This window comes from Spermophilus citellus (genome assembly GCF_964194105.1).
Source record: "Spermophilus citellus genome assembly, chromosome: 6".
In the NCBI taxonomy this organism is placed as follows: Eukaryota; Metazoa; Chordata; class Mammalia; order Rodentia; family Sciuridae; genus Spermophilus; species Spermophilus citellus.
In genome coordinates, this window is record NC_138187.1 from 150,358,608 (window position 1) to 150,384,891 (window position 26,284).

Below are 26,284 nucleotides of genomic sequence, written 5' to 3' on the forward strand. Positions count from 1 at the left end.
GTCCAGACAGATGGTCAAGGAGCTTGGAGGACCACAGAGTGCATGAAGTTCAGGAGAAACTAGAAAGAAGTGTTAGGATTTGATCCAGTGTGATCTCTCAGGTACTTTTCCAGGCAAGACTGGTCTAAATGAACAGCTATAAGCACAGAACTGTGGCCACCAAGGATTAGTGTGGAGTGGGGGTTAAGAGCTCAAGTGCAAGAGTCATTTCTGTGTTCAGATACCAACTCTATGAGCCCTGTGACCTTGAGCAAGTTATTTAAGCTTTTGTTTCCTTATCTGTAAAAATAGAGACTCGTACCTGTCACATAGGACATGTGAAGATTAGCTGAATGTGATTACCATATATGTCAAGAGGGCATCCCAGATCCCAGAGAGCCATACGATCTCCATAATGGTAGCTCTAATTATTTAGTCCTAGATCTTGAAACTATCTGAAAGCCAGTGAAGTCCATTGTCCTAAGTGGTGGTATAGGAGGCACTACTTCCAGGAAGGAATTCAATGTCAAGTTGAATAAGCTGTCAATGATGGAGTCAGAAATGACCACAACAAAAGCTGGGACCTACTAACCTTCAAGTGTGATGTCAGCAAAGACACATCCTGCTCTCCCTTTAGTAAGTTTCTTAGGTCTGATTCTTTGGATCAAGTCCTGTCTCTCCCTATGGTTTAGTGCCGCCATCATTGATGAAATCCAGGCACACTCCTTTTTTTTTTTTTTTCCCAACAGCCATTTACAACTTTTGTGGAATACTTGTCCTGTGAATGTCCATATTTGATGCCCATATTTGATGGTAAGAAACCGGAGACTAGTAGCCTAGAAAGGGTAATATAAAGTATAACTCAGGTCTAAGGCCAAGGAGGAAGACAGACCATTTCCAGAGCATGACCAATAGGAAGGGGTTGTAACATTAAGTTTCTTTCTCTTCAAAACCTAACCCTGCACATGGTGGACCCTGTATGTTGATTTTGAAGGAAACTAATAAGTAGTAGTGGAGCAGAAAGGATCAAGCTATTCTGAGCTGCTGTTGGAAAGAATAATACACATGCCATGGACCCCCAGAAATGTGACTGTCAGGGTCAGGTTTGAAGTGATGAGACCAACTCCTGTGTTGTTTGGCCAAGGAAAGCTGTCTCACTACCTTCTAGAATTTCACATGATTTGATCCTAAGTGAAACTGGCCATGTTTTCTCTTAGTACCTCAGTGAAGAGTAGGTTAAACAGATCAGACCCTTTGCACAGTATCTCAAGAAGGGCGGACTTGTGCTGGGCTGCCAAACTGTGCCCAAATCTCTTTGACTTCAAGCAATGGTGGCTCATTTTCTGCTCATCAGAGTCACAGTCCTCCTGTCTTTCTGGGAAGCTGCTGTCCAGGTATGGAACATTCCAGGCTCTGCAGATCTCTGCCTTCTCTGTCTTAACACGTGCTGCTGCCATCCCTGGGGACCCTGGGATGGGATAGGGAGGAGGACTTGGAGAGCCAAGCCAAGCAGCTGTCATCCAAACCTCCTCAGAGAGTCACATGGCCCTGACTAACTTCTTGGGCAAGAAAGTGTATTCATTTCTTGTGCCCAGAAGAGAGGAGAGAGGGTGCTGATGAGAGTAGGAATGGACATCACTCACAGATCTTTAAACAACCCGGTGATCAGCTCTCATTTCAAATTTTCTTTATCTGTTTAAGGAAAATCAGATTAGTGCTTTGAATTTGTACAAGACCAAAAAAATCTTTAAGACCCTCTCAACCATTTCCTCTGAACCATTAAAGCATATAGCATATAAGAAGGCTTTTCTGAGGGTCAATAATCTTCCATCATCTCTGTACCCAGCCTGAGAGGTGAGCCAGCCCTTTGAGGCGAGATGGAGTTAAAACAAAAGCCCTTCGGTACACCTGTAGCTGCCCCTGCCTGGTTGGGATAAAAGTAGTCCGAGGCTTTGACAATTTTAAAAAATGTACAGAAAAAGAACATTCTTCAGGGAGGATAAAATTAACCTATTTCTGAGCTCTTTCGCCATGGGCCACAGTAGGTAAAATAGTTAAGAGAATTTATTACATTATTGTGGTCATGCTTTGCATGCAGATCTCATTTAAATTTTACAATCCAGAAAAAAATACATTTATTATCCCAATTTTGCATGCGAAGAAACAGGCTTCGAGAGGTCTCATAACTCTCCTAGGCCCTCACTGACTGGATCATCTGACTCCAGAACCCTCTCTCTTGGCCATTATGCTAACCTGCCTCCAAACCCAATTAAAGTAAGTCTTCAGGGATGTGAAGCAGATACTGCAATTTGCATATGCACAAGTGCTTTCACAACCAGTGCCTGACCCTCAGGCTTCCTGGAGAACTGCTGAGTGGTTGTCCCCTGCCCTGGGTGTCCAGGGTGATTCCAGCCCTGGTGATCAGGTGTGCAGATGGAATTCTGTTTTCTGACCCTTTCCCTAACAAAGCACTCTGTGTGTTTCTTGTGTCTTCCAGTTGACCGTCCTCCCATGGAACCCTCCCAGTTTGTGTCAGTTGTCCCTAAATATCCAGACAAGATGGGATTTGATGAGGTAGGAAAGTGTCTCTGTGTGTGTGCATGGGTGCAAATGTTTGTATGCTGGAACACAGCTGAGCGTGTGTCTGAGAGCCAGAAGGCTGGGCTTGGCTGCTGAAAAGGGACTGAGGGCTTGGGGAAGTACTGAGTTTTTGTTATGCCCCAGTCTTCCTCAAAAAGGAGGACTGTGGTAAAAGTGAGTTGATCGTTCAGTCAGAAAGAAGTAACTAGTAGTGAAAGTGAGTTCACCATGTTTTATCGACCGTCTTACCAAGGTTCAAGGGTAGGGTGAAGAGGACATATGGTTTAGACATAGGAGGACATTCACTTCACCCTGCCATAGATGAGTGAGTGGAAACTATTCTGGAACAGTTTATTTTCCGTCTGTCCTCCTTCCATGGAAAAAGGTTGGAGGACAGAGTTGAGAGGGCAGAGAAGGAGAGAGGAAACTTGTTCTAAAATTCTGCCTTTCCACAGGCAAGAACTTCAAAACAACATTCTGTGAAAAGAATAAGTTAGGACTAGGGGTGTGTGCAGCTCAGTGGTACAGCAGTGAGGCTCTGGGTTCAATACCCAGCACCACAAGAACAGAGAGAGAGACAGAGAAGGAGAGAGAGACAGAGAGCGAGAGAAAGAGAGGATACAGAGGCGCCTCTATTGGCAATATGCACAAAAGACGCTTGACAAGGCCAGAACTGTGACTCCATGTCACTGACTCCTTCTCTTGCATGGCTTCTGTCATTCAGGAGGAGTCTAGAGCTGGGACAGCTTCTCAAAAATCCACGAACTGAGACAGATTTTTCCATGAATTCTGGATATGCTTATTGGTCAAACATCATGCTCTGTGCTGCTCAACGGAGGGAAATGTCATACTGCACTATAACATGTACACATATGTACACATGTGCACATACATGTGACATACATGTGTGTTCCCAAAATAGGTCCTCCTTGAAGAGCTGCTAGAACTGAGAATTGGGATTTCTTCCATAAAATTGATTCAGAGCTAGTCTTCAGGAATGGGAATGAATGCTTCATGAATACCAAATGCAAAGAGGAAGCAACCTTCTGCTACTTCCACGGAGGACAGAATGAGAAGAGATGGATTTAAGTGTAGTGAAACAGAGCTAGACCCAGTTGTAGATAGTTTTCAAAAAGGACCGGGGCTGCAGAATAACTTGTTTCACCTCACACACTGGCCCTGCTTCTGCGTGGTACTGGAGCCTTCCTTTCCTGTGGCCCTTACCAGTGTCTTTACATAATTCATTTTTCCTCCTAAAATCACATTTCTGTAAGGACCAAAACTGTCCTTCTATAAGGACAAATAAAATGGGCCAAAACAAGATCTCACTCTGGTTCTCTTTTGGCAGGACAAGGTGTTAGAACTGGGTCCCTCTTAGGGTCCCTCTGGAAAATGCTAGCTCCAGGAAGTGACACACTCAGAGGCTCTACTTTCCTGAGCCTGGGACCTCGTCTCTGTCTGGAACAGGCATGGAGGGTGGGAAGGTATTTTCAGAGCCTTTTCAATCCTGGTCCTGTGACCTCATCAGTGGTGTCTGGGCTCCATTTGGCTGCCCGGCCCTTTTCTCTGTTTATTCTTTACTAAGTACGAGCGAGCAGTCTGTTTTTCCTTCATGGCCACCATTTTTATTGCACTTGTCCCGGTAGGGACACATCTTTATTGCATTTGGACTGTTATTGACTAAAGGCCTCCAGACTGAAGGTCTCTGGTTTGAGGGGACTATTTAAATGCATTTTTCCCCTGTTTTGTCCTGTTTCTGTTTTCCTGGAGCGAGCCCAGGTGGCCCCATGCTTGTACAAGAGGAAATGCCCTTTCCTTTCCATGTCTGTAAAACTGGGGGATGGAGCACGGCTCATGACCACGATTCTCACCAGGTTGAAAATGAAACATTAAAGAACACAACTCATGAGGTTATAAAGTCCCAAGTAATAAGGCAAATAGAGGTGACACAGAAATTATTTTTTATAAAAAATAATTATCCAGCTAAGTAAACAAAGGAGGTAATAAAAAATCATGATGCACTCAATCTGCTTTGCCCTGCATTGGATGGATGATTTTCTAAGAGAACATGTTGCTCTCCTTAGTTTCTTTGCCCAGGGATTTGTAAACAAATACAAGTGAGAATATGTTGCAGGGGAAGGTTAAAATTTTATTCAATGTAGCTTTTGATCCTAGTAAAATATATAATATATTTATGATTAATTCAGAATGATCATTGAACCAAAGCTTAATGCAGTTTATTCTAAACTTAATCTTGGTTATAAGACATAGTTTCTTTTGGTCACAGTAAAAAAAGCAAAATTTATTATAAGCCCCAAATAGAAGTTTTCACTCATATGAGATTTTTTGAGAGATGAGTTTACTCAACTCCCTTTTTTTTTAATATTTATTTTTTAGTTGTAGTTGGACACAGTACCTTTATTTCACTTATTTATTTTTATGTGGTGCTGAGGATCAAACACAGGGTCTCACACATGCGAGGCAAGTGCTCTACCGCTGAGCCACAACTCCAGCCCCTCAGCTCCCTCTTTTCATAGGGGCATACAGATGTTATAGAAGTCATACGGGTGTTTCATTGGGATGAAGTCAGCATCCTCTGACTTATTCCTGTAGGTTTCTCCCTCACTGTGTTTTGTGTCAAGATCATTTCTTGCTGACTGCTAAAGTCTTCCCACTTTGGAGGACTAATTGAACATTGAAAATCAATTTTTACTGCTTATAGCAAGAAGATCTTATTAAAATGCTACTTGCCTGTGATCACAGTCACAAGGCTTTAGGTTTTTCTGTGGTTCCTTAAATCTGGAATGGCCGGGAGAGCCTCATTGCCTGTGATTCCTTAGAGCAGCCTTTTGTGTATGTAGTCATGCAGCCCTTGGGGATTCCCAGGCCAAGGAGAGGAGAAGGACACAGCCCTCGTGGGGGAAGATCTGTACTCCGTTCTTCCTTACGTCACAGACCCAAAGGTGTCCTTTCCACAGTGAAACTGCAGCTCCTGCCCAAGATGCTTCGTTTTGTCTCTGTTAATAGCTGCAACCTGCTAGTTTCTGCTTCTGTAATCACACTTGCTCAGCAGCTGGGGCAGGAACCAGAGCTGCCTGGAGAAAAGGGAAGGGATGAAGGCTACTTGCGTGGAACCATCTTGGAACCTGCAAGTCTGTACTGTAGAAAAGACACTGAGAACAAAGGGCTGTGCTCAGCCTTTGGAGAAGGCTCTGCTGAACCTGCACTATACATGTACACATATGTACATGTGTGTGAATAAGCCTTGCTCTTCTGCACCTCCAAGGGCCGTTTGTCTCTTTCCATTGCCATAATTTTCCATATTTTTTCCTGTATTTTCTCCCATATTTTCTGGAACAATAGCATTTCCACTTAGTGTCAAAATTGGGTCTTTCCTTCCCTCCTTTTTCCAAGAACCACCCCCAAGGACAGGGCCTCTTTTCTTTAGTTTCTACCTTAGTTTCTATGGGAGTTGGAGAATTCTGTCAGGGAAGCTACTAAAATAGAGGCTTCGATGATTCATTTTTGAACCTTTGGAAATAAAAGCAACATAGGAAGACTTTAGATTTTTCTTATTTTTTGAATAATGTTAAATTTATTCAGTAGATTTGTCTATGTATTATGGGTGAGGTGGGACCATTATTATCCCATTTCACAAATGAGGATAGTGACACAGAAACTGACCCAAGGCAAACCCTCAGCAAGTAACAAGACCTACACTGAGACTGCCTATCAATTTAACCACCTGGCACGTTGCTTTCTACCCCTCAGGGCTGTATTGGGTTTAATTCGTCTTTGGCCTCATGAAGAATAACTTTTTGAGCTTTCTCAACAGTAGAGGAAACATGTTTATCAGTGAATATCAGAGGAACAAAGAGTTAAGTCACTACCAATGCTTATATTTTGAAAGTAGCTCATTTTTTTCCTCTATAAAATATTTTTGTTTTTTAAATTTATTTTTAGCTGTTGATGGATCTTTATTTTATTCATTTATTTTTTGTGTGATTCTGAGAATTGAACCCAGTATCTCACACATGCTAGGCAAGCACTCTGCCACTAAGCCACTACCCCAGCCCTATAAAATGTTTTTAAAAAGCAAATCTTCACAGTAGTTTTCCTATCCTTTCCTTGTCCTACCTTAAACTTTGATCCTAACATTTGCTAAACTTTTCAAACAGCTTGAAATAAGATGGGGTAATTTATGGTTGTTTTTATTTCCCCCCTTTTGCTTCCTGCATTAGATTTTCATGATCAACCTCAAACGCAGAAAGGACAGGCGGGACCGGATGCTGCGAACGCTCTATGAACAGGAGATCGCGGTCAAGATAGTTGAAGCGGTGGATGGGAAGTGAGTGGGGCTTGACTCCCTGCGCAGATGTGGTTGGAGAGGGGAGGTGTCTTCTCTGACAGAGTTAGTCCTGTCTGAGGCTCCAAGTGTCCTGGTCCTTAGGGATGGACACATGGCACTGATGCCATTAGTAGCACTGAAGTTAGTTTCACCATTAGGACAGGCCTGAGGTCCACTTCCCAACCGGTGACCTTTGGTCTGCATGACCCTGAAGACTCACATTGGACTTGATTGTCCCCTGTCTCTGACCATTCTTGCAATAGCCGTGGTGGTTCCCAGCTTTCTGTGTTGTGACAGAAGAAGGAATGTCAACTTGAGGTGACTAGACTAGAAGAAAGTAAGCAGAAAACCACATAAAGGTCTCCATGTCCTGTAGTGTGAGGTACATGCCACAGCCCACCTGCAATGACCACAGTGGCCATATTTCCTGGGAATACGGCAGGAAAATCACACAGAGAAACCCAGTTGGATTCTTTTGTTGCTGTTTTGCTTTGCTTTGCTCCTTTTTTTTTTTTGCCACCCCAAACTCTTTCAAGGCACAGATTTTTGCAAAACATGAGTTTCCCTGTTAGATGCTGGTTAAGAATATGAGTGGCATTGTTCTCTCTTTACGTAGTGCCAACTAACGGGTGTGGCTAGCAGCTGCTCAAGTTCTTATGACTCCCGTAGAGAATCTCATCAGAGTTTCTCAAGGTGACTCCCCCATAGAGTCCCAGAGATGGTTACCAGGATACCACACTGCTTTTCTTTTCAGACTTGTTAAATCGTGATCTCGAGGGGTGGACCCAGGAACTGCCTGTAAGAAGCCTCAAAATAATTCTTGGGGAGAGTTGCCATATGAAATACTGGATATTTGGTTGAATTTTGTCCCAAACATTACATGGGACTTAGCCATACCAAAAACAAATTTTCATTGTTTATTTGCAATTTAAATTTGATTGGCTATTTCTGTGCTTTTGCTTGCTAAATCCAGTAGCTCTATTCTTGGGTGAGTTTGGAAACCACTGTTTTTAAACATCTCCCCAAACCCCTGACCCCTTTAGGGACCAGGGAAACTAGTTGAGCCATGAGAATTCTTTATGTGTTTTGAATACAAGTCCCTTACCAGATCTATAATTTGCAAATATTTTCTCCCAGTTTGTGAATTGTCACAGTTTCATGATGGCATCATTAAAGCAGAAAAATAAGGTTTTTTTTTTTATTTTGATTAAATCCAATTTGTTCTTGTTGTTCTTGCTGCTTGTGCTTTGGGTATCATATCTAAGAATTCAAATTCAAACCGAAAGCCATGAAGACTTAATATTTTGTTTTCTACTAAGATTTCTGTAGTTTTACCTCTTACATTTAGGTCTTTGATCTATTGAGATATAATTTTTATATATGCTGTGAAGTAGGGGTCCAAATTGATTCTTTTGTATATGGATATCTAGGAGTCCTTGTATCATTTGTAAAAAGACTATTATTTCCCTCACTGGATTTTCTGGCACCCTTGTTAAAGATTAATTGACCATATATGTAAAGGTCTATTTCTGAACTCTTAATTCCATCCAATTAATTGATAGATCTGTCCTTATGCCTGTGCCATATTGGCTTGTTGACTGTGGCAATGTATGTAAGAAAATATATGTCCCTCAACTTTGCATTCGTTTTTAAGATTGTTTTAGCTATTCTGGGTCCCTTGCATTTCCCTATGAATTTCAGGACTATCTTGTCAACTTGCATACACACGGAGTCAGGCAGCTTGGATTTTGATAGGAATCACATCGAATCTGTAGCTCAGTTTGGGGAGTATTGCTACCTTAACAACATGAAGTCTTATGATTCATAATCACAGCATGTCTTTTCATTTTTGTAGATCTTCTGTAATTCCTTGAATGATGTTTCATTACTTTTACTTTATAAGTCTTGCATTTATTTTGTTAAAGTTATTCTTTTTTTTTTAAATTGAAATCCTTATGTTGCTGTTTTTTTTTAGAGAGGAGAGAGAGAGAGAGAGAGAGAGAGAGAGAGAGAGAGAGAGAGAATTTTTTTTAATATTTATTTTTTAGTTCTCGGCGGACACAACATCTTTGTTGGTATGTGGTGCTGAGGATTGAACCCGGGCCGCACGCATGCCAGACGAGCACGCTACCGCTTGAGCCACATCCCCAGCCCCTAAAGTTATTCTTAAATAATATCTTTTATATTATGGTAAGAGAATTGTTTCTGTAATTTCATTTTCAGAGTTAGATATATAGAAACATGATTGATTTATGTACATTGATCATGTATCCTGCAACCTTGCTGAATAGTGTGTACAGGCACACATTTCTTAGGATTTTTTTGTGTGTGCAAGATAGTGTCATTTGCAATTAGAAATAGTGTTACTTTATCTTTTCCAATCTGACATTTATTTCTTTGTCTCACCTTATGACCCTGGCTAGATCCTCAGGTACAATACTGAATAAAGTGAAAGAAGACATTCTTATCTAGTTCCAGATCTTAAGAAAAGCATCTATGCTGGGTGCAATGGCATGCACCTGTAATTCCAGTGACTTGGGAGGCTGAGACAGGAGGATTGAGTTCAAAGCTAGCCTCAGCAACTTAGTGAGGTCATTTGCAACTCAGCAAGACCCTGTCTCTAAATAAAATGTGTATAAAAGGTGGGGAGCTGGGGATGTGGTTCAGTGTTTAAGCATCCTTGTGTTCAAAAGAAAGCATCTAGACTTTCCCCATTAAGTATGATGTTTGCTGTGGGTTTTTCACAGAAGGCCTGGAGTTGGGGAAGTTTCCTTTTATTCCTATTTTGTGAAGTATTTTTATCATGAAAGTATGTTGGATTTTGTCAAATGCTTTTTTTCTGTGCTGTTGAGATGACACACAGTGTGCCAAAACATCTAACAGGACTTCCAGGGGGAGTTGCAGTTATGAATGCCTATGTTAAAAACAGATGATCTCACATAGATAATCTAACCAACTGCTTTAAGAAACTACAAGAATAAAAGCAAACTAACCTCAAAGCAAGTAGGAAGAAGAACATAATGAAGACTACAATTGAAATAAATGAATGAAAGAACAGAAAAATAATAGAGAATGTCCAAGAATGGTTATTGGATAAGATCAAAAAAATACTTTACATAGGCTGATGAATTTAAAAAATGACTAGAATCAAATGATTAAAATAAAAAACAGAAGAGGGGACATTCCTACAGATCCTACAAAAGTAAAAAGGATTATACTATGAACAATCATCAGCTAAAATTAGATAACTTCCATGAAATGGATGAATTGATAGAAAGATGTACACTACTGAAATCGACCCAAGGAAAAAGTAGAAATTCTGAATAAATATATAGCAAGTAAAGAAGGCAAGTTAGTAATCAAAAAATTCCCACAAAGAAAAGTCCAGAACCAGATGGCTTCACTGGAAAATTCTGCCAAATATTTAAAGAAGAATTAATACTGATGTTTAACAGACCCTTCCAAAAAAAAAAAAAAAAACAGAGCTGAAGGGATTGTACCCCAGCTGATTCTATGAAGCCAGTATTGTTCTAATACAAAACCAAAGACATTATAAGAAAACTACAGACCACTATCTCTTATTAATACAGATGCAAAAACCTTCAAGAAAATGACAGATAGAACCCAGCAACATACAAAAGGGATTATACATCACAACCAAATGAAATTTATTCCTGAATTGCATGCTTGGTTTAATATGTGAAAGTCTGTCAAAGTGATGTAGCATATTAATAGACGGAAGTCATACATGGTCAGTTTGGGTATACTATGTTTTTTCTATTTCAAAATATTTTCTAGTTTTCATTATGCTTTCTCCATTAAGTTACTGGAGTTGTTGTTTAGGAGTGTGTTAATTTCACAGATTTGTGAATTCCCCAAATTTCCTTTGTTAGTGATTTTTAACTTCATTCCATTGTAATTGGAGAACATACCTAGTATGATTTCAGTCCTTTTTAAGTATTCCAAGGCTTGATGTATGTCTATATGATCCCTGTGGTCTAACATATGATCTCTCTTAAAGAATGTTCCAAGTGCACTTGAAACAATGGTATTTTGCTCTTGTGAACAGAGTGTTCTACAGATGTCTCTCAGGTCCAGTTGCTTCATATGCTATTCAAGTCTCCTATTTCTTTGTTCTCCAACCTAGTTCTTCTGTCCAGTGTTGAAGGCAGGATATTACAGTCTCCCACTATGAATGTTGCATCGTCCATTTCTCCTTTCAATTCTGCTAGATTCCACTTTGTGTTTGGAGATCTGCATTAAGTACATATGTATTTATAATTGTTTTAACTTCCTGATGGATTTTATCATCTGCTTTTGTGTCTAGTAGAAGTTTTCCCTAGAGCCTTATTTTATATCTCCTCCAGCTCTCTTGTGGTTACTATTTGGTATTGTGAAATAATAAGATACAGTCTTTTTCCTCCTTTTACTTTCAATCTATTTGAAGTTTTTTTTTTTAACTAAATTATGTCTCTTGTAGAGAGTACATAGTTGGAAGTTTTTAAACTCAATCTGTCTCTGAATGTGGTGTTCAGCCCGTTTGCCTTTACCACCTGTTCCCCCAGGTCCTCAAGGTCAGCCAGAGGCCTTATCAGGTTCCTCTCAGGTCTTTTGGGGGGAGGTACACACCCTTGAATACATCTAGAATCTTCTAGTTCTCAAGAATATGCTGGGTAGGCAATTGTGCGACCCTGGGGATCCGGGCTGACTGATTCGCCCGGGCTGACTGATTCGCCTGGCCTTCCCCGCGGCTACAGAAGGCGGGGCGCCGAAGAGAAGTGATTAATTAGCAAGCAGGGAGAAAAGTGGCTGCAATTCTGTGGAATCCTGCCAGATGAGCCCGCACTGACTCCCGGGCTGAGTGCGGGATTTCAGAGGGGGAAGGAAGCGGTACAGTTCTATCCTCCACAACGGAAACAAAACAATAGAGTGCTGGGGTCCCCAATAGACACCCTCCACACTCAACAAAGGGCAGGTCCAGAGTACAGTTTGAACTGCTGAGAGCCATCACTCAGGGGAAATCTGGTCTAGCAGGAGAAACCAAGACTAGCAGGAGAAACTAGGGGACTAGAGGCCAGGCCCTCGCGACTGGGCGGCTGGAAACCGCAGGCCCGCCGGCGACAGTTCGCCCACTGCCCGCGTAACTGGGCGGTAGAACGCCCGCCCGCCGGCTACCTACCGCAGGACTGGGTGCCTAGAGATCGCCCACCCACCGGCGACAGCCGGCCCGCTGCCCGCGCGACTAGGCGGCTGGAGTCCACTCCCCCGCCCGCGAACGATCACCCGCCCGCTGCCTGAGATACTGGGTGGCTGGAGACTGCCCGCCTGCCTTGACGGGGAGCTGAAACCAAGAGACAGTCCAGTCACACAGCCCCATTAGGACACCCCAGCAGGGAGCCTGGGGCCCGTCATAGCAGAGTAGTGACATCACTGGAGCTCGGCCGTCGGAATTCCTTCCCAGCAGAATCCACGTTAGCAGGCACAGTTTAACAACACAAAGAAGAAACAACAGAGTAATACAGAACCAAAACAAATCTATAGAAGAGAGCAGAAACACAGCAATCAAATAGAGCTGGAAAGTAACGTGGACAACATGAGAAAACAAGGGAAAAAAGGAGTACAAACAATGCAGGACAACTTAATTCTACAGGAGGACATAGAAACATCAGAAGCAGGGATAGGGAAAGAACTCAAGGCATACCTAACTCGAATGGAAAGGAATATTAGGGAAGACATGAGACAGCAAGTCCAAGCAATAAAAGTATATTTTGAAAATGAATTAAACAAACAAATTCAAATGGCAAAGAACGAGCTCTACCAGGAGATAGAGATCTTAAAAAAAATCAAACAATAATCCTAGAATTGCAGGAAAATATAAACCAAATTAAAAACTCAAACGAGAATATTATAAACAGACTTGATCAAGTAGAAGTCAGAAGATCAGATAATGAAGACAAGGTTTATCAACTTGAAAAGAATATAGTCAACACAGAAAAGATGCTTAAATCCCACGAGCAATCTATTCAAGAGATATGGGATGTCATAAAAAAACCAAATTTGAGGGTCATCGGGATAGAAGAAGGCACAGAGACTCAAACCAAAGGAATGGACAGCATATTAAATGAAATAATTCTAGAAAACTTCCCAGAGATGAAAGATGGAATGGATTGCCAAATCCTGGAAGCCTACAGGACCCCAAACATTCAAAACCATAATAGACCAACTCCAAGACATATAATTATGAAGATAGCCAACGTACAGAACAAGGAGAGAATATTAAAAGCTACGAGAGAAAGGAGGCAGATTACATTCAGGGGTAAACCAATTAGGTTAACGACTTGATTTCTCATCACAGACTTTGAAAGCGAGAAGATCCTGGAACAATGTATTTCAAACGCTGAAAAATAATGGACTCCAACCAAGAATACTGTATCCAGCAAAATTAAGCTTCAGATTTGACAATGAAATTAAAATCTTTCACGATAAACAAAAGCTAAAAGAATTTGCAGCAAGAAAACCAGCACTGCAAAGCATTTTGAGCAAAATACTACAAGAAGAGGAATTGAAAAATAGTGCCCAAAACTAACAGCAGGAGGTATCTCAGTAAAGGGGGAGGAAAATAACCAAAAAGTAAAACCAGCCAAACTAAAAATAAATAAAGAAAGAAAGAAGCATGACTGGAAGTACAAATCATATCTCAATTGTAACCTTAAATGTTAATGGCCTAAACTCACCAATCAAGAGACATAGGCTAGTAACCTGGATCAAAAAAACAAATCCAACAATATGCTGCCTTCAAGAGACTCATATGATAGGAAAAGACATACACAGGCTGAAGGTAAAAGGTTGGGAAAAATCATACCACTCACATGGCCCTCGGAAGCAAGCAGGAGTGGCCATACTCATATCGAATAAAATCAACTTTAAACCTAAGTTAATCATGAAGGATAAAGAAGGACACTATATACTGTTAAAAGGAACCATCCACCAACAAGACATAACAATTATCAATTTGTATGCACCAAACAATGGAGCTGCAACATTCATAAAACAAACTCTCCTCAAGTTCAAGAGTCAAATAGACCACAACACAATAATTATGGGTGACTTCAACACACCGCTCTCGCCATTAGAGAGATCCTCTAGACAAAAACTGAATAAAGAAACTATAGAACTCAACAGCACAATCAATAACCTAGACTTAACCGACATATATAGAATATATCAACCATCATCAAGTGGATACACGTTCTTCTCAGCAGCACATGGATCCTACTCAAAGATAGACCATATATTATGCCACAAGGCAACTCTTAGTAAGTATAAAGGCATGGAGATAATACCATGCACCATATCTGATCACAATGGAATGAAATTGGAAATCAATGATAAAAGAAGGAAGGAAAAATCCTACATCACATGGAAAATGAACAATATGTTACTGAATGATCAATGGGTTACAGAAGACATAAAGGAGGAGATGAAAAAATTCTTAGAGACAAATGATAATACAGACACAACATACTGGAATCTATGGGACACAATGAAAGCAGTTTTAAAAGGGAAATTCATTTCTTGGAGTTCTTTCCCCCAAAAAAGAAAAAACCAACAAATAAATGAACTCACACTATACCTCAAAAACCTAGAAAAGGAAGAGCAAAACAACAGCAAATGTAGTAGAAGACAAGAAATAATTAAAATTAGAGCAGAAATCAACGAAATTGAAATGAAAAAAACCATTGAAAAAAATTGATAAAACTAAAAGTTGGTTCTTTGAAAAAATAAATAAGATAGACAGGCCCTTAGCCATGCTAACGAAGAGAAGAAGAGAGAGAACTCAAATTACTAACATACGGAATGAAAAAGGCAATATCACAACAGATACTACAGAAATACAGAAGATAATTAGAAAGTATTTTGAAACCCTATATTCCAATAAAATAGAAGATAGTGAAGATATCGATAAATTTCTTAAGGCATATGATCTGCCCAGATTGAGAAAGGAAGACACACACAATTTAAACAGACCAATAACAAAGGAAGAAATAGAAGAAGCCATCAAAAGACTACCAACCAAGAAAAGCCCTGGACCGGATGGGTATACAGCGGAGTTCTACAAAACCTTCAAAGAAGAATTAATACCAATACTTTTCAAGCTATTTGAAGAAATAGAAAAAGAAGGAGCTCTTCCAAATTCATTCTATGAGGCCAACATCACTCTGATCCCAAAACCAGACAAAGACACTTCAAAGAAAGAAAACTACAGACCAATATCTCTAATGAACTTGGATGCAAAAATTCTCAATAAAATTCTGGCGAATCGAATACAAAAACATATCAAAAAACTTGTGCACCATGATCAAGTAGGATTCATCCCTGGGATGCAAGGCTGGTTCAGTATACGGAAATCAATAAATGCTATTCACCACATCAATAGACTTAAAGACAAGAACCATATGATCATCTCGATAGATGCAGAAAAAGCATTTGACAAAGTATAGCATCCCTTTATGTTCAAAACACTAGAAAAACTAGGGATAACAGGAACTTACCTCAACATTGTGAAAGCTATATATGCTAAACCTCAGGCTAGCATCATCCTAAACGGAGAAAAACTGAAGGCATTCCCTCTAAAATCTGGAACAAGACAGGGATGCCCTCTATCACCACTTCTATTCAATTTAGTTCTCGAAGTACTAGCCAGAGCAATTAGACAGACAAAAGAAATTAAAGGCATAAAAATAGGAAAAGAAGAAATTAAATTATCGCTATTTGCGTATGACATGATAATATACTTAACAGACCCAAAAGGGTCTACAAAGAAGCTGCTAGAGTTAATAAATGAATTCAGCAAAGTGGCAGGTTATAAAATCAACACGCATAAATCAAAGGCATTCCTGTATATCAGCAACAAAACCTCTGAAATGGAAATAAGGAAAACCACTCCATTCACAATATCCTCAAAGAAAATAGGATACTTGGGAATCAACCTAACAAAAGAGGTGAAAGATTTATACAATGAAAACTACAGAACCCTAAAGAGAGAGATAGAAGAAGATCTCAGAAGATGGAAAAATGTACCCTGTTCATGGATAGGCAGAACTAACATCATCAAAATGGCGATATTACCCAAAGTTCTCTACAGGTTTAATGCGATGCCAATCAAAATCCCAATGGCATTTCTTGTAGAAATAGATAAAGCAATCATGAAATTCATATGGAAAAACAAAAGACCCAGAATAGCAAAAGCAATTCTAAGAAGGAAATGTGAATCTGGAGGTATAGCGATACCAGAGTTCAAACTGTATTACAAAGCAATAGTAACAAAAACAGCATGGTACTGGTACCAAAACAGGCAGGTGGACCAATGGTACAGAATAGAAGACACAGAGACTAATCCACAAAGTTACAACTATCTTATATTTGATAAAGGAGCTAAAAACATGCAATGGAGGAAGGATAGCATCTTCAACAAATGGTGCTGGGAAAATTGGAAATCCATATGCAACAAAATGAAATTGAATCCCTTTCTCTCGCCATCCACAAAAGTTAACTCAAAATGGATCAAGGAGCTAGATATCAAATCAGAGACGCTGCGTCTGATAGAAGAAAAAGTTGGCTCCGATCTACATATAGTGGGGTCGGGCTCCAAATTCCTTAATAGGACGCCCATAGGCCAAGAGTTAATAACAAGAATAAACAAATGGGACTTACTTAAACTAAAAAGTTTTTTCTCAGCAAGGGAAACAATAAAAGAGGTAAATAGGGAGCCTACATCCTGGGAACAAATTTTTACCCCTCACACCTCAGATAGAGCCCTAATATCCAGAATGTACAAAGAACTCAAAATATTAAACAATAAGATAGCAAATAACCCAATCAACAAATGGGCCAAGGACCTGAACAGACACTTCTCAGAGGAGGACATACAATCAATCAACAAGTACATGAAAAAATGCTCACCATCTCTAGCAATCAGAGAAATGCAAATCAAAACCACCCTAAGATACCATCTCACTCCAGTAAGATTGGCAGCCATTATGAAGTCAAACAACAATAAGTGTTGGCGAGGATGTGGGGAAAAGGGTACACTTGTACACTGCTGGTGGGACTGCAAAATGGTGAGGCCAATTTGGAAAGCAGTATGGAGATTCCTGGGAAAGCTGGGAATGGATCCACCATTTGACCCAGCCATCGCCCTTCTCGGACTATTCCCTGAGGACCTTAAAAGAGCGCACTATAGGGATACAGCCACATCAATGATTATAGCGACACAATTCACAATAGCTAGACTGTGGAACCAACCTAGATGCCCTTCAATAGATGAATGGATAAAAAAAATGTGACATCTATACACAATGGAGTATTATGCAGCACTAAGAAATGACAAAATCATAGAATTTGCAGGGAAATGGATGGCATTAGAGCAGATTATGCTAAGTGAAGCTAGCCAAGCCCTAAAAAACAAATGCCAAATGTCTTCTTTGATATAAAGAGAGCAACTAAGAACAGAACAGGAAGGAATAGCATGAGGAAAAGACTAACAGTAAACAAAGACGAATGGGGGGAGAGAAAGGGAGAGAGAAGGGAAAGCATATGGAAATGGTAGGAGACCTTCAATGATACACAAAATTATAAGAGGTTATGAGGGGCAAGGGGGAGGGGGGAAAAAGGGGGAGAGAATTGAACAACAGCAGAGGAGGTAGAGAGGGAAGATGGGAGGGGAGGGGAGGGGAGGGGGATAGTAGGGGATAGGAAAGGTAGCAGAATACAACAGTCACTAATATGCCATTATGTAATAATGTGAGTATGTAACAGTTGTGATTCTGCAATCTGTATTTGGGGTAAAAATGGGAGTTCAAAACCCAATTGAGTCTAATGTATGAAAGATGATATATCATGAGCTATGTAATGTTTTGAACAATCAATAAAAAAAAAAAGAATATGCTGGAGAGCTGGGGCTGGGGCTCAGTGGTAGAGCTCTTACCTAGCATGTGTGAGGCCCTGGGTTCGATTCTCAGCACCGTATATAGATAGATAAAATAAAGGTCTATTGACAACTAAAAAGAATATTTAAAAAAAAGAAAAAAGAATGTGCTGGAACTTTTCAAAGCTCCCTATGGACACCTTATTCCTCAGTTTTTCTTTTAAAGTGTTTCCTTTAGGTGTTCCCTTAGCCTTCACTGGTCAGGCTGCCTGGGTCGTTGTGATGGGAAGTGGTTGCTACTGGTGTTTTTTCGACATACTCTGCGGAGAGGACTGTTCACAGAGAATGAACCTGAGTCAGGTCAAATCCAGACAATCTCTGAGAAAGGAGCTTTTCAGGGACTGCCAGAGAGGTTGAGTAGGGACTGTTTTGCAGGGACAGGTCTTCAGGAGAGTCCTAATCCACCCTGTCACTTCCAGTGGCTAGGAGGTGGCTGTTTTCACAGCTACAAAATAGTTGCGAGGCGCTGGTTTTCGAGACTTCTGTAAGGCTGGGATGAGGTTTAGGGCTGGAGTTAGCTCCACGCAGCTCACTGTGCTTTACAGAGACCCCGCTGGGGTTTTTGTTCGTTTGTTTTTAAATAACTATTCCTTGGATTGTTGCAATTGTTTAGCTAATTTTCAGAGTTCTAGAAAAGCTGACTGTGACAATTTTCACCAGTGTCCTCATTACTTTCATGGATGAGCGGGTTTTCAGAGTCCTGCACACTACCATTTTGGAAATTGATTCCTATTTATTTTTATCATCAACATTGTTTTAATTTTAGGTCCAAAGGAAAGACCCACAGAGGCACATGCTTCCTAACCGCATCCTTCCTCTCCTCATTCCTGGCCGAACTGAATGCTCCTAGGAACCACTTTTCCTGTATTAAGAGAGCACTTTTGGAAAGTTTTCAGACAACCTCAGATACTCAGAAGCATGCTGGGCGCCACAGGAGGTGTTTGACAGTGAGAGACACCATCTTGTCTCCACACACCTCACAATGCCACTGTGACGCTTTAACCTTGAGTAACTCGTACAGAATAACAGGAAACCGAGAAGTCCTTCTCTCTGTGTGTAGCAGCTCTGGGAAACCCCTGGGATTCTCTGTGGGGGCCACGGGGTGAGGATGCCCCGACCTGTGTTTTCAGCCCTGCTCTCTGTCCTGCAGGGCTCTCAACACAAGCCAGCTGAAGGCCTTGAATATCGAAATGCTGCCAGGTTACCGAGACCCCTACTCCTCCAGGCCTTTAACCAGGGGTGAGATCGGCTGCTTTCTTAGTCACTACTCTGTCTGGAAAGAGGTAAATGATGCTTGATTTAGAGGTGCAGCTTTGTAATGAGGAGAAAGAAGAATGGGACTTTGAGGGGAATTAGGACCAGAGGGCAAGTGAGCCCGTGACTTTTCTGGAAGGCAGTGGGTTGATCTGCCTATGACTCCCTCTGGCCCAAGGCCAGTAGCCCTGGTGCCCCCTGGGACACTGACAGGGGAAGAGAGCCACATCCCAGGAGTCTTACTCCTGTTAGTTCATTCTCTTTACCAACAGGATTGCCTGTACCCATCTGTCATGTTAGCAGTGATTGTGTGACAGGAAGTCACACAGAAGTCTCATGGGTGGGTTAGGAAGACAGACCTTTTACCCAAGAGGAAGTTATTAAATAACTCAACTGGGTAAGAAGAGCAGAGCTGAAACTTGACCCCAGGTCTTATAGATCAAGTTCTTGATTGGAGTGTGGGGTTCGCAAATAAGGGTCAGCTCCTGCAAGAAAAGAAGGAGTCCCCAAATAAAGAATCTTAAAGTAAAGTACCTTCTCTCATTTGATGGTCGAGAGAGAGAGAGAGAGAGAGAGAGAGAGAGAGAGATACAGCTCGAATAAATCTCACAAACGGAACACCACACCTGTATTAATCAACATCTGGATCAAGAGACAGGTTACCAGCTATCCAGAAGTGCCCCCTCTCTGTACTTCGTCTCGGCCCCCCTCCCCAAGGGTAATCACCATCCTGACTTCCAAGAGCAAGACACAGCTTTGCTTCTTTTTGTACTTTCTTTTATATGAATGAAATCTCACAGTCCGTGAAGCCTCTCAACATTGTATTGGGGAGATTCGCCTGTAGCATTGCACTCAGTTACAGATCAGACCTCCTCACTGCTGTGAATATACCATAGTTTACCCTTTATTCTGTGGAAGGACATTTACTTAAGAGTCCAGTTATGAGCTACTATACCCTTGACTTTCCAATACTTATTCCAATACTTATTTATCTAATAAAAAGTGAGTGTCAAACTTTTCACAGGGTGTCTCCTCGCTGATGACCTTTGTAGGTAATTGACCGGGAACTGGAGAAGACTCTCGTGATCGAGGATGATGTGCGCTTTGAGCATCAGTTTAAGAAGAAGCTGATGAAGCTGATGGATGACATTGACCAGGCTCAGCTGGACTGGGAACTGATGTGAGTGACAACACAAGCTTATTAGAGAACGTGCAGGGCACTCAGTCCTTTCCAGGGGACAGAACGTCCTGCCTCCCCAGCTGGTGGGAGAGACAGTCAAGCTTCAGTGTGCCTGGTTTTCTCATCATAAATGTTTGCAGATACAACAAGTGGGTGGAGGTTAGCCCCTGGGTTTTGCACCCATCTCCTTCAGGACGAGACATTATGGGAGATGCTCTATGAGATGGGAATCTGCCCGCAGATCCTTCTGACAGAGCAGCTGTGAGTGGCACCAAGCACCACTTGGGAACACAGTGGACATCTCACCCATGAAGTCCAGGGGCTCGTGAATGGGTGTGGAGAGGGAGAGGAGGCAGGCATTGGAGGGGAGAGGCATGGCATTGTCAGACCTCAGCTCCAGGGAGGGTGAGCCCTCTGCAGCCCCATGGGGTGCGAGGAGGAGGCTCAGCAGGGGAGGTTGTCCAATAAGACAACAATGACCGCTGGGCTGGGGAGGTTCTGAGGTCAATGCAGGAGAAACAGGCTCTCCAGGGAGGGCAGCTGCCAGCTGAGGCTGAGTTCATGCTCTCTGTGGACAGCCCTTAGCAACTGAGTTTCTCTCTCTCTCTCCTTCCCTCCCTCTTTTCCTTCCTTTGTTCCTCCTCCTCGTCCCTCCCTCTTTCCTTCCTTCCTTTCTCTTTCTTTTCTTTTTCTTCTCTCATTTTCTTTTAAAGCAAAACAGCTCTTACTACTTCCCTCCAATGAGGCAGAAAGTTCCCGAGCATTTAGTTTGCTCCCCAGCTGCGTGCCACGGCAATTTGTCAGGTCAGAGCCTGATCCTTGGGAGCAGCTGCAGCAGCCCAGCTGACCCTGTTCCCCCAAACTGCCTGGGGGACGCTTAACCGTAGACCCAGGTGCCATATCTGTTCTCTCAGAAAATGGGCCAGTCTGAGCTCAAAAGGAGCCCAGCAATGGCCCAACTAACTCATGGGAAATAGACCCTAAATCGGCACTATGCAATAAAGACACCGGCTCCCAGGCAGATGTCTGTCATGTGACTCAATTTGGCATGCTGCACAGTCCCTGGAGATCACTGTTCTTCCCCCATCCTCTAGAAGTCTCTGCACTTCAGCCCTTTTTGAACCTGCGCCTGCCACCTGGGGTGGAGGACTCTCGGGTGCAGAGCCATGTGACATGTCTGAAGGTGGCTTCCACTTAAGCCTCGTAATCACAGAAGACTCAGCTCAGGAGATCTAAGGCTTATCCTTGGAGTCCATCCCTCTCCACGGGTACTTTGGTTGGCACATTTCTCCGAACAAAGTACCAACACAACCAGGGAGTGATGGCTGTCCTGATAAGACACGGGGAAGAAGTATTTTAAAGTATTCTAAATCCACAGATGGATCCAGTAAAAATGTTTCATTAAAATATATTGTATAGTCTTAAAAACCCTGCGACAGTTTCAAGTTTTACTTCTCACTTTCTAAAATGAAGAAGAAACAAATGTCAGTTAAGCCCAAACACAAATGCTACTAATCTATCCATGGTTGCTACATTAAATTTTTACAGAAAAAGGAAATGATGAATGAGATAATAGACCAAGTTGTTGGAATCATCTAGGGAGTGAGCTCTCTTCAATAAAAATATAATGTGAGCCCCATATGGTGTTTTAAATTTTCTAGTAATCACATTAAAAGGTAAAAATAAATTAGGTGAAATTAGTTTTTAAAATACATTTTATTTAACCTAATATATCCAAATATTATTATTTTAGCATGTCATTAACAGTGGTGCTCATTTTTATTAGTGTTCACGTTGAAATTTTCTCCTCCTCTCCTTTCCTTTTAGTTACATTGGTAGGAAGAGAATGCAAGTAAAAGAGCCAGAGAAAGCGGTGCCCAACGTGGGGAATCTGGTCGAAGCAGACTATTCCTACTGGACGCTGGGCTATGTCATCTCTTTGGAAGGAGCACAGAAGCTGGTTGGAGCTAATCCTTTTGGGAAGATGCTGCCAGTGGATGAATTTCTGCCAATCATGTACAACAAGCATCCTGTGTGAGTCCCTTCTACTACCTGCCCGTCCTTGGGCACAGCCTGTTTACAAATTACACTTTCTGGGTAGAACTTGATGCTTTCTAAAGTGGTACTGCTTTCCTCAATGATCTTTCTGGCTTCCTAAATGATCTTATGGTTATGGTTATAACCATAACCAGGAGACACTGACTCAAGCCACTACCCCCCTTTAATAGATGGGTAAGATGAGACAGAGAAGGTGAGTGTTTTGCCCTGTGGTCCAGTGTGTAGAATCATAGCCTGCTCAGATTTTACTTGTCTTTATCCTTCTTACTTCCATAACCTCACACACCTTAAGATGAAGGTCTCACCCTTTGAAGCACCCCATTTTTTTCAGTTTTTTCAGCTGACTTCGTGTCTGCACAATTGGCTGGGCAATGGTACCCATCCTTTCAGAGTACACAATCTGGTTGGACTCATAAGCAAATCCCTGTTGATATATAGTAATTTCTGAAGTCACAGAGGTGTGTGAGAAGTCCAGGGGTGTGGAGGTGGCATCTGAGTAGGGTGTCCATGGAAGAAGGTGGTGTGATGCTCAGAATTCCCACAGCCCAGGCGCTTACTCTGACCTAGCACTGATCAGAAAATGTGGCAGATAGTGGTTTACCTGTCGTCTCCTAAATAAGCGGTGAATCCTTTGAGGATGAGAACACTCACATCTGCATCTTTAGAGCTTAGCCTAAATACTACACATAAAACTGGCTCCATGGATGGTTATTAAATTGAGGAACGGAGCAGGAGACCAGTCTCTGACTTTGGCTCTTTCTCTGCTGCTGGGTGATCTCCAACTAGATGGCTTCATTTTAGCTGTTGAAATTTCCCAGACTGCATCCTGTTCACTTTGTCTCTCATCCACTAAAGAATGGAGCCCCTCACTCTTTTATCTAGCATATGAGACTGACTTGACCTGTGTCCCCTGGCAGAAACAGAAGGGACATCAATCCTTATTCAATTAACACTGCACTGCAGACCAAGGAGCTGTTCAGATGTCAACTCATGTAACCTGCACAGGAGCCCTGGGAGGGGGTCAAGTTGTCCCTCTACTTTAGACTTGAAGGCAGCTGTAACAGCAGCTGTAAGAAGCTCAAATGCAAAGCCTAGCTGGCATGTACCCAAGCCTTCACCACGTCACTTACCTATCGCTGCTGTCTGGATCTCAGGTGTCTTAACCCTGGAACTGGGCATTTTTTGTAAAATGGTCATGTTTATTTATCATTAAAGTTCAACAGAGCCTAATTTTTAACTTTCAGAATAAGATCTGAAACTCTTCCTTTAAATTACTCCAACAGAAATATCCTGACCCTTTTGCTTGCTTGTGTAGATTTTCTGAAAGCTTTCAAGAAATCTGGATTGTGTTTGGAGCCCAAGGTTTTCCACAATAACACAACTTAAAAAAATAATGAAATGAATCCTAGTAGTTTCAGAGATGACTAGCAAGGGCCCCCTATTCTTTCCCCCTGTTCCCTAAGTTTTCTACCCCCTCATGTACCTGTGTATCTCTTGTTTTCAGAGCTGAGTACAAGGAGTATTATGAATCCAGAGACCTGAAAGCCTTCTCCGCAGAACCCTTGCTTATCTACCCCACACACTACACAGGCCAGCCGGGGTATCTGAGTGACACAGAGACCTCGACCATCTGGGACAACGAGACTGTGGCCACCGACTGGGACAGGACACATTCCTGGAAGTCCCGGAAGCAGGGTCATATCCACAGCAATGCCAAAAACACAGAGGCTCTGCCATCACCAACTTCTGTGGACAATGTGCCTTCGAGGGACGAGCTATGAAATCTCCCGGGGAGTGTGACACCCGTGGGTCCATCACTGTTTGGTTTTTCTAAAGTGCTATCCAATTTTTTTTTATTTTTATTTTTTTTAGTGATCACAGTTCATCTAACCAAAGTCATCCCATGTAATTGATCAAAATGAATTTATTTCTGAAAGTGGAGAGGAATAAGGAAATTAAATCCAAATTCCCTAGGATGGCTCCAAGATAGGTTTTATGGGAACTGCCAAGTTACACTTCAGTTCAGATGCCCAGTTCTGCTCAGTAGTCAGTCATATGATACTGCTGCCCATGACAGGGAGGCAACAGGGGTGGCTCAGAGTCTTGTCCAAGGGATGGATCACCAAGTTGTCACATCATTAAATGGGCAGTCAAAACAGCCAAACCAGCTAGACCTCATTCATGGTCTGGACTGTCCATTTTATGTAATAGATGTGACCTTGAAAACTCAAAGTCAACTAAACTACATTTATTAGTGTAAGTTCATCCATATTCTTTGAAATGACTTTGAAAATTTGTGTACGTAATAAGTTTTTTTTTCCTTTGAGTGAGGAAATCAAACCATTTAAAATCATATTAATCTGGCTTTTATTTAAAGAAATTCTGTCATGAGCTTTATTACAAAGTGAATTTTTAACATTCTCATCCTCATTATCCAGTAGCGATGGGTAAGTGGGTCTGTCTGGGACATGGTCCTTGACCATCTATGGGGACTGGAATTCCCAGTTTGCCATGTGGTTATAATTTGGTAGACATTTGAGGAAGGTAAACCTCAACCTTTGGCCTTTGCTGTTGCGGCCACTTAGGTCAAGAAAGCTATATTTATAAAGATAAATGTAATATATGTGGGGAGAGCTGGGGTGTTCCTGCCCTGTCCCGGGTTTCCCGTGTGGCTGTAGCTAGCACCTTACACCCTGAGCTCCACCCCTTAGCTTGGGAACGAGCTGCAGGTGGTGAGTTTCATGAATCACTGTTGAGAGACAGAGCACATTTTCAGGCCAGCAATTGTCCTTGCCTGGATTTTTCATTATGTTTTGAATTATTTATTTTACAAAATGTGGGGAAAACACTGTAGGATGAGGCAGAGAAACAGATGTTTCGAGCTTTCATGGCACCCCTGGGAGTGGCCAGCGTAGACACATTGGCTCAACCATCTGAGTCTCCTGAGCAGTCTGTCTCTTGCCGGGAGGCCTGATGCTAAGGTATTCTAACCATTGAGAAGCAAATTATTCTCCACATACAGAGAGAGACGTTGATTAGAAATGATGAACTGGACAGCAGATTTAGGCCAACGACCAGGGAAGCTCTCAGAGCCAAAATTCCAGGTAGACAACCTTTCTCAAAAGATGTCCCTGAAACTCCATTCTGCTGCCTCCATAGACTGATGGTATGTGACATTCAGAGTTGGACTCAAGACCGTCCAGCTGTACCGTCTGTCATCCTAGGACACCTAGGACATCCTCCACCATCACCTTCCCTCCTGCCTTACTCTTGATATTGTCCTCCACTGAATAAGAAGCCACGGGGCTGAGAAGAGGAGTCTTGTCCCCACTCCAGTTTCTCCTGCTCGGACAGCTATCAGGGCTTGGCTCTTCTTTTCTAGAAAAGTAGGAAGAGCATCCAGGGAGCTAGTGACAAATCCTTAGGCGATTCCTAAGGCTTCCATGGGCCTTTGGTGTTTTGTTTGCATAGACGAGTGTGTGCGAGTGTGTCTGGCTTTAATGATTTTCTTTTCTGGGGTGGGCGGCTGGGGCATGGGGAGTGGGAGAAGATTGAGTTCTGTGTTGTTCTGTTTAATAGGGAACATTTCCCCCCATCAGCTGGTCTGATGGGCTTAAGAATTCTCATTTTTCAAAGATGTTGGATTTAAATTTTAGAATTTTTGTCTAAGACTGTTGTACTGTGAATAAAGTTCTGGCCCGGTAAGCCCAGTCTTTGCTTCTCTCTGCTCAGGTCTGAATCCCAAGCAACCTTCTTTTCTTGTCCACATTGTAAACTGCAGATCTAGCATTTCTGGGGGGAAAATCCTCTCTTCAGCAGTCCAGAGGTGCTTTGACCTCAGTGTGTGTCCTCCCTCTCCTTTCTAGTCACAAACCAAGGCATTTGCTGTTGGCTTTCA

At 42.0% G+C, this 26,284-nt stretch overlaps 1 protein-coding gene across 1 annotated transcript in view; it reads left to right on the plus strand.

The window, feature by feature from the left end:
- COLGALT2 (collagen beta(1-O)galactosyltransferase 2) overlaps window positions 1–26,284 on the plus strand; it is a 109,164-nt gene that overhangs the window by 76,315 nt on the left and 6,565 nt on the right. Inside the window, exons 7-12 of the mRNA XM_081300244.1 lie at window positions 2,477–2,553; window positions 6,801–6,907; window positions 19,045–19,177; window positions 20,201–20,328; window positions 22,156–22,362; window positions 23,891–26,273. Coding sequence (XP_081156370.1) covers window positions 2,477–2,553; window positions 6,801–6,907; window positions 19,045–19,177; window positions 20,201–20,328; window positions 22,156–22,362; window positions 23,891–24,167 — 929 coding nt within the window. The 3' untranslated portion in view covers window positions 24,168–26,273. The remainder of the gene's footprint in view (window positions 1–2,476; window positions 2,554–6,800; window positions 6,908–19,044; window positions 19,178–20,200; window positions 20,329–22,155; window positions 22,363–23,890; window positions 26,274–26,284) is intronic.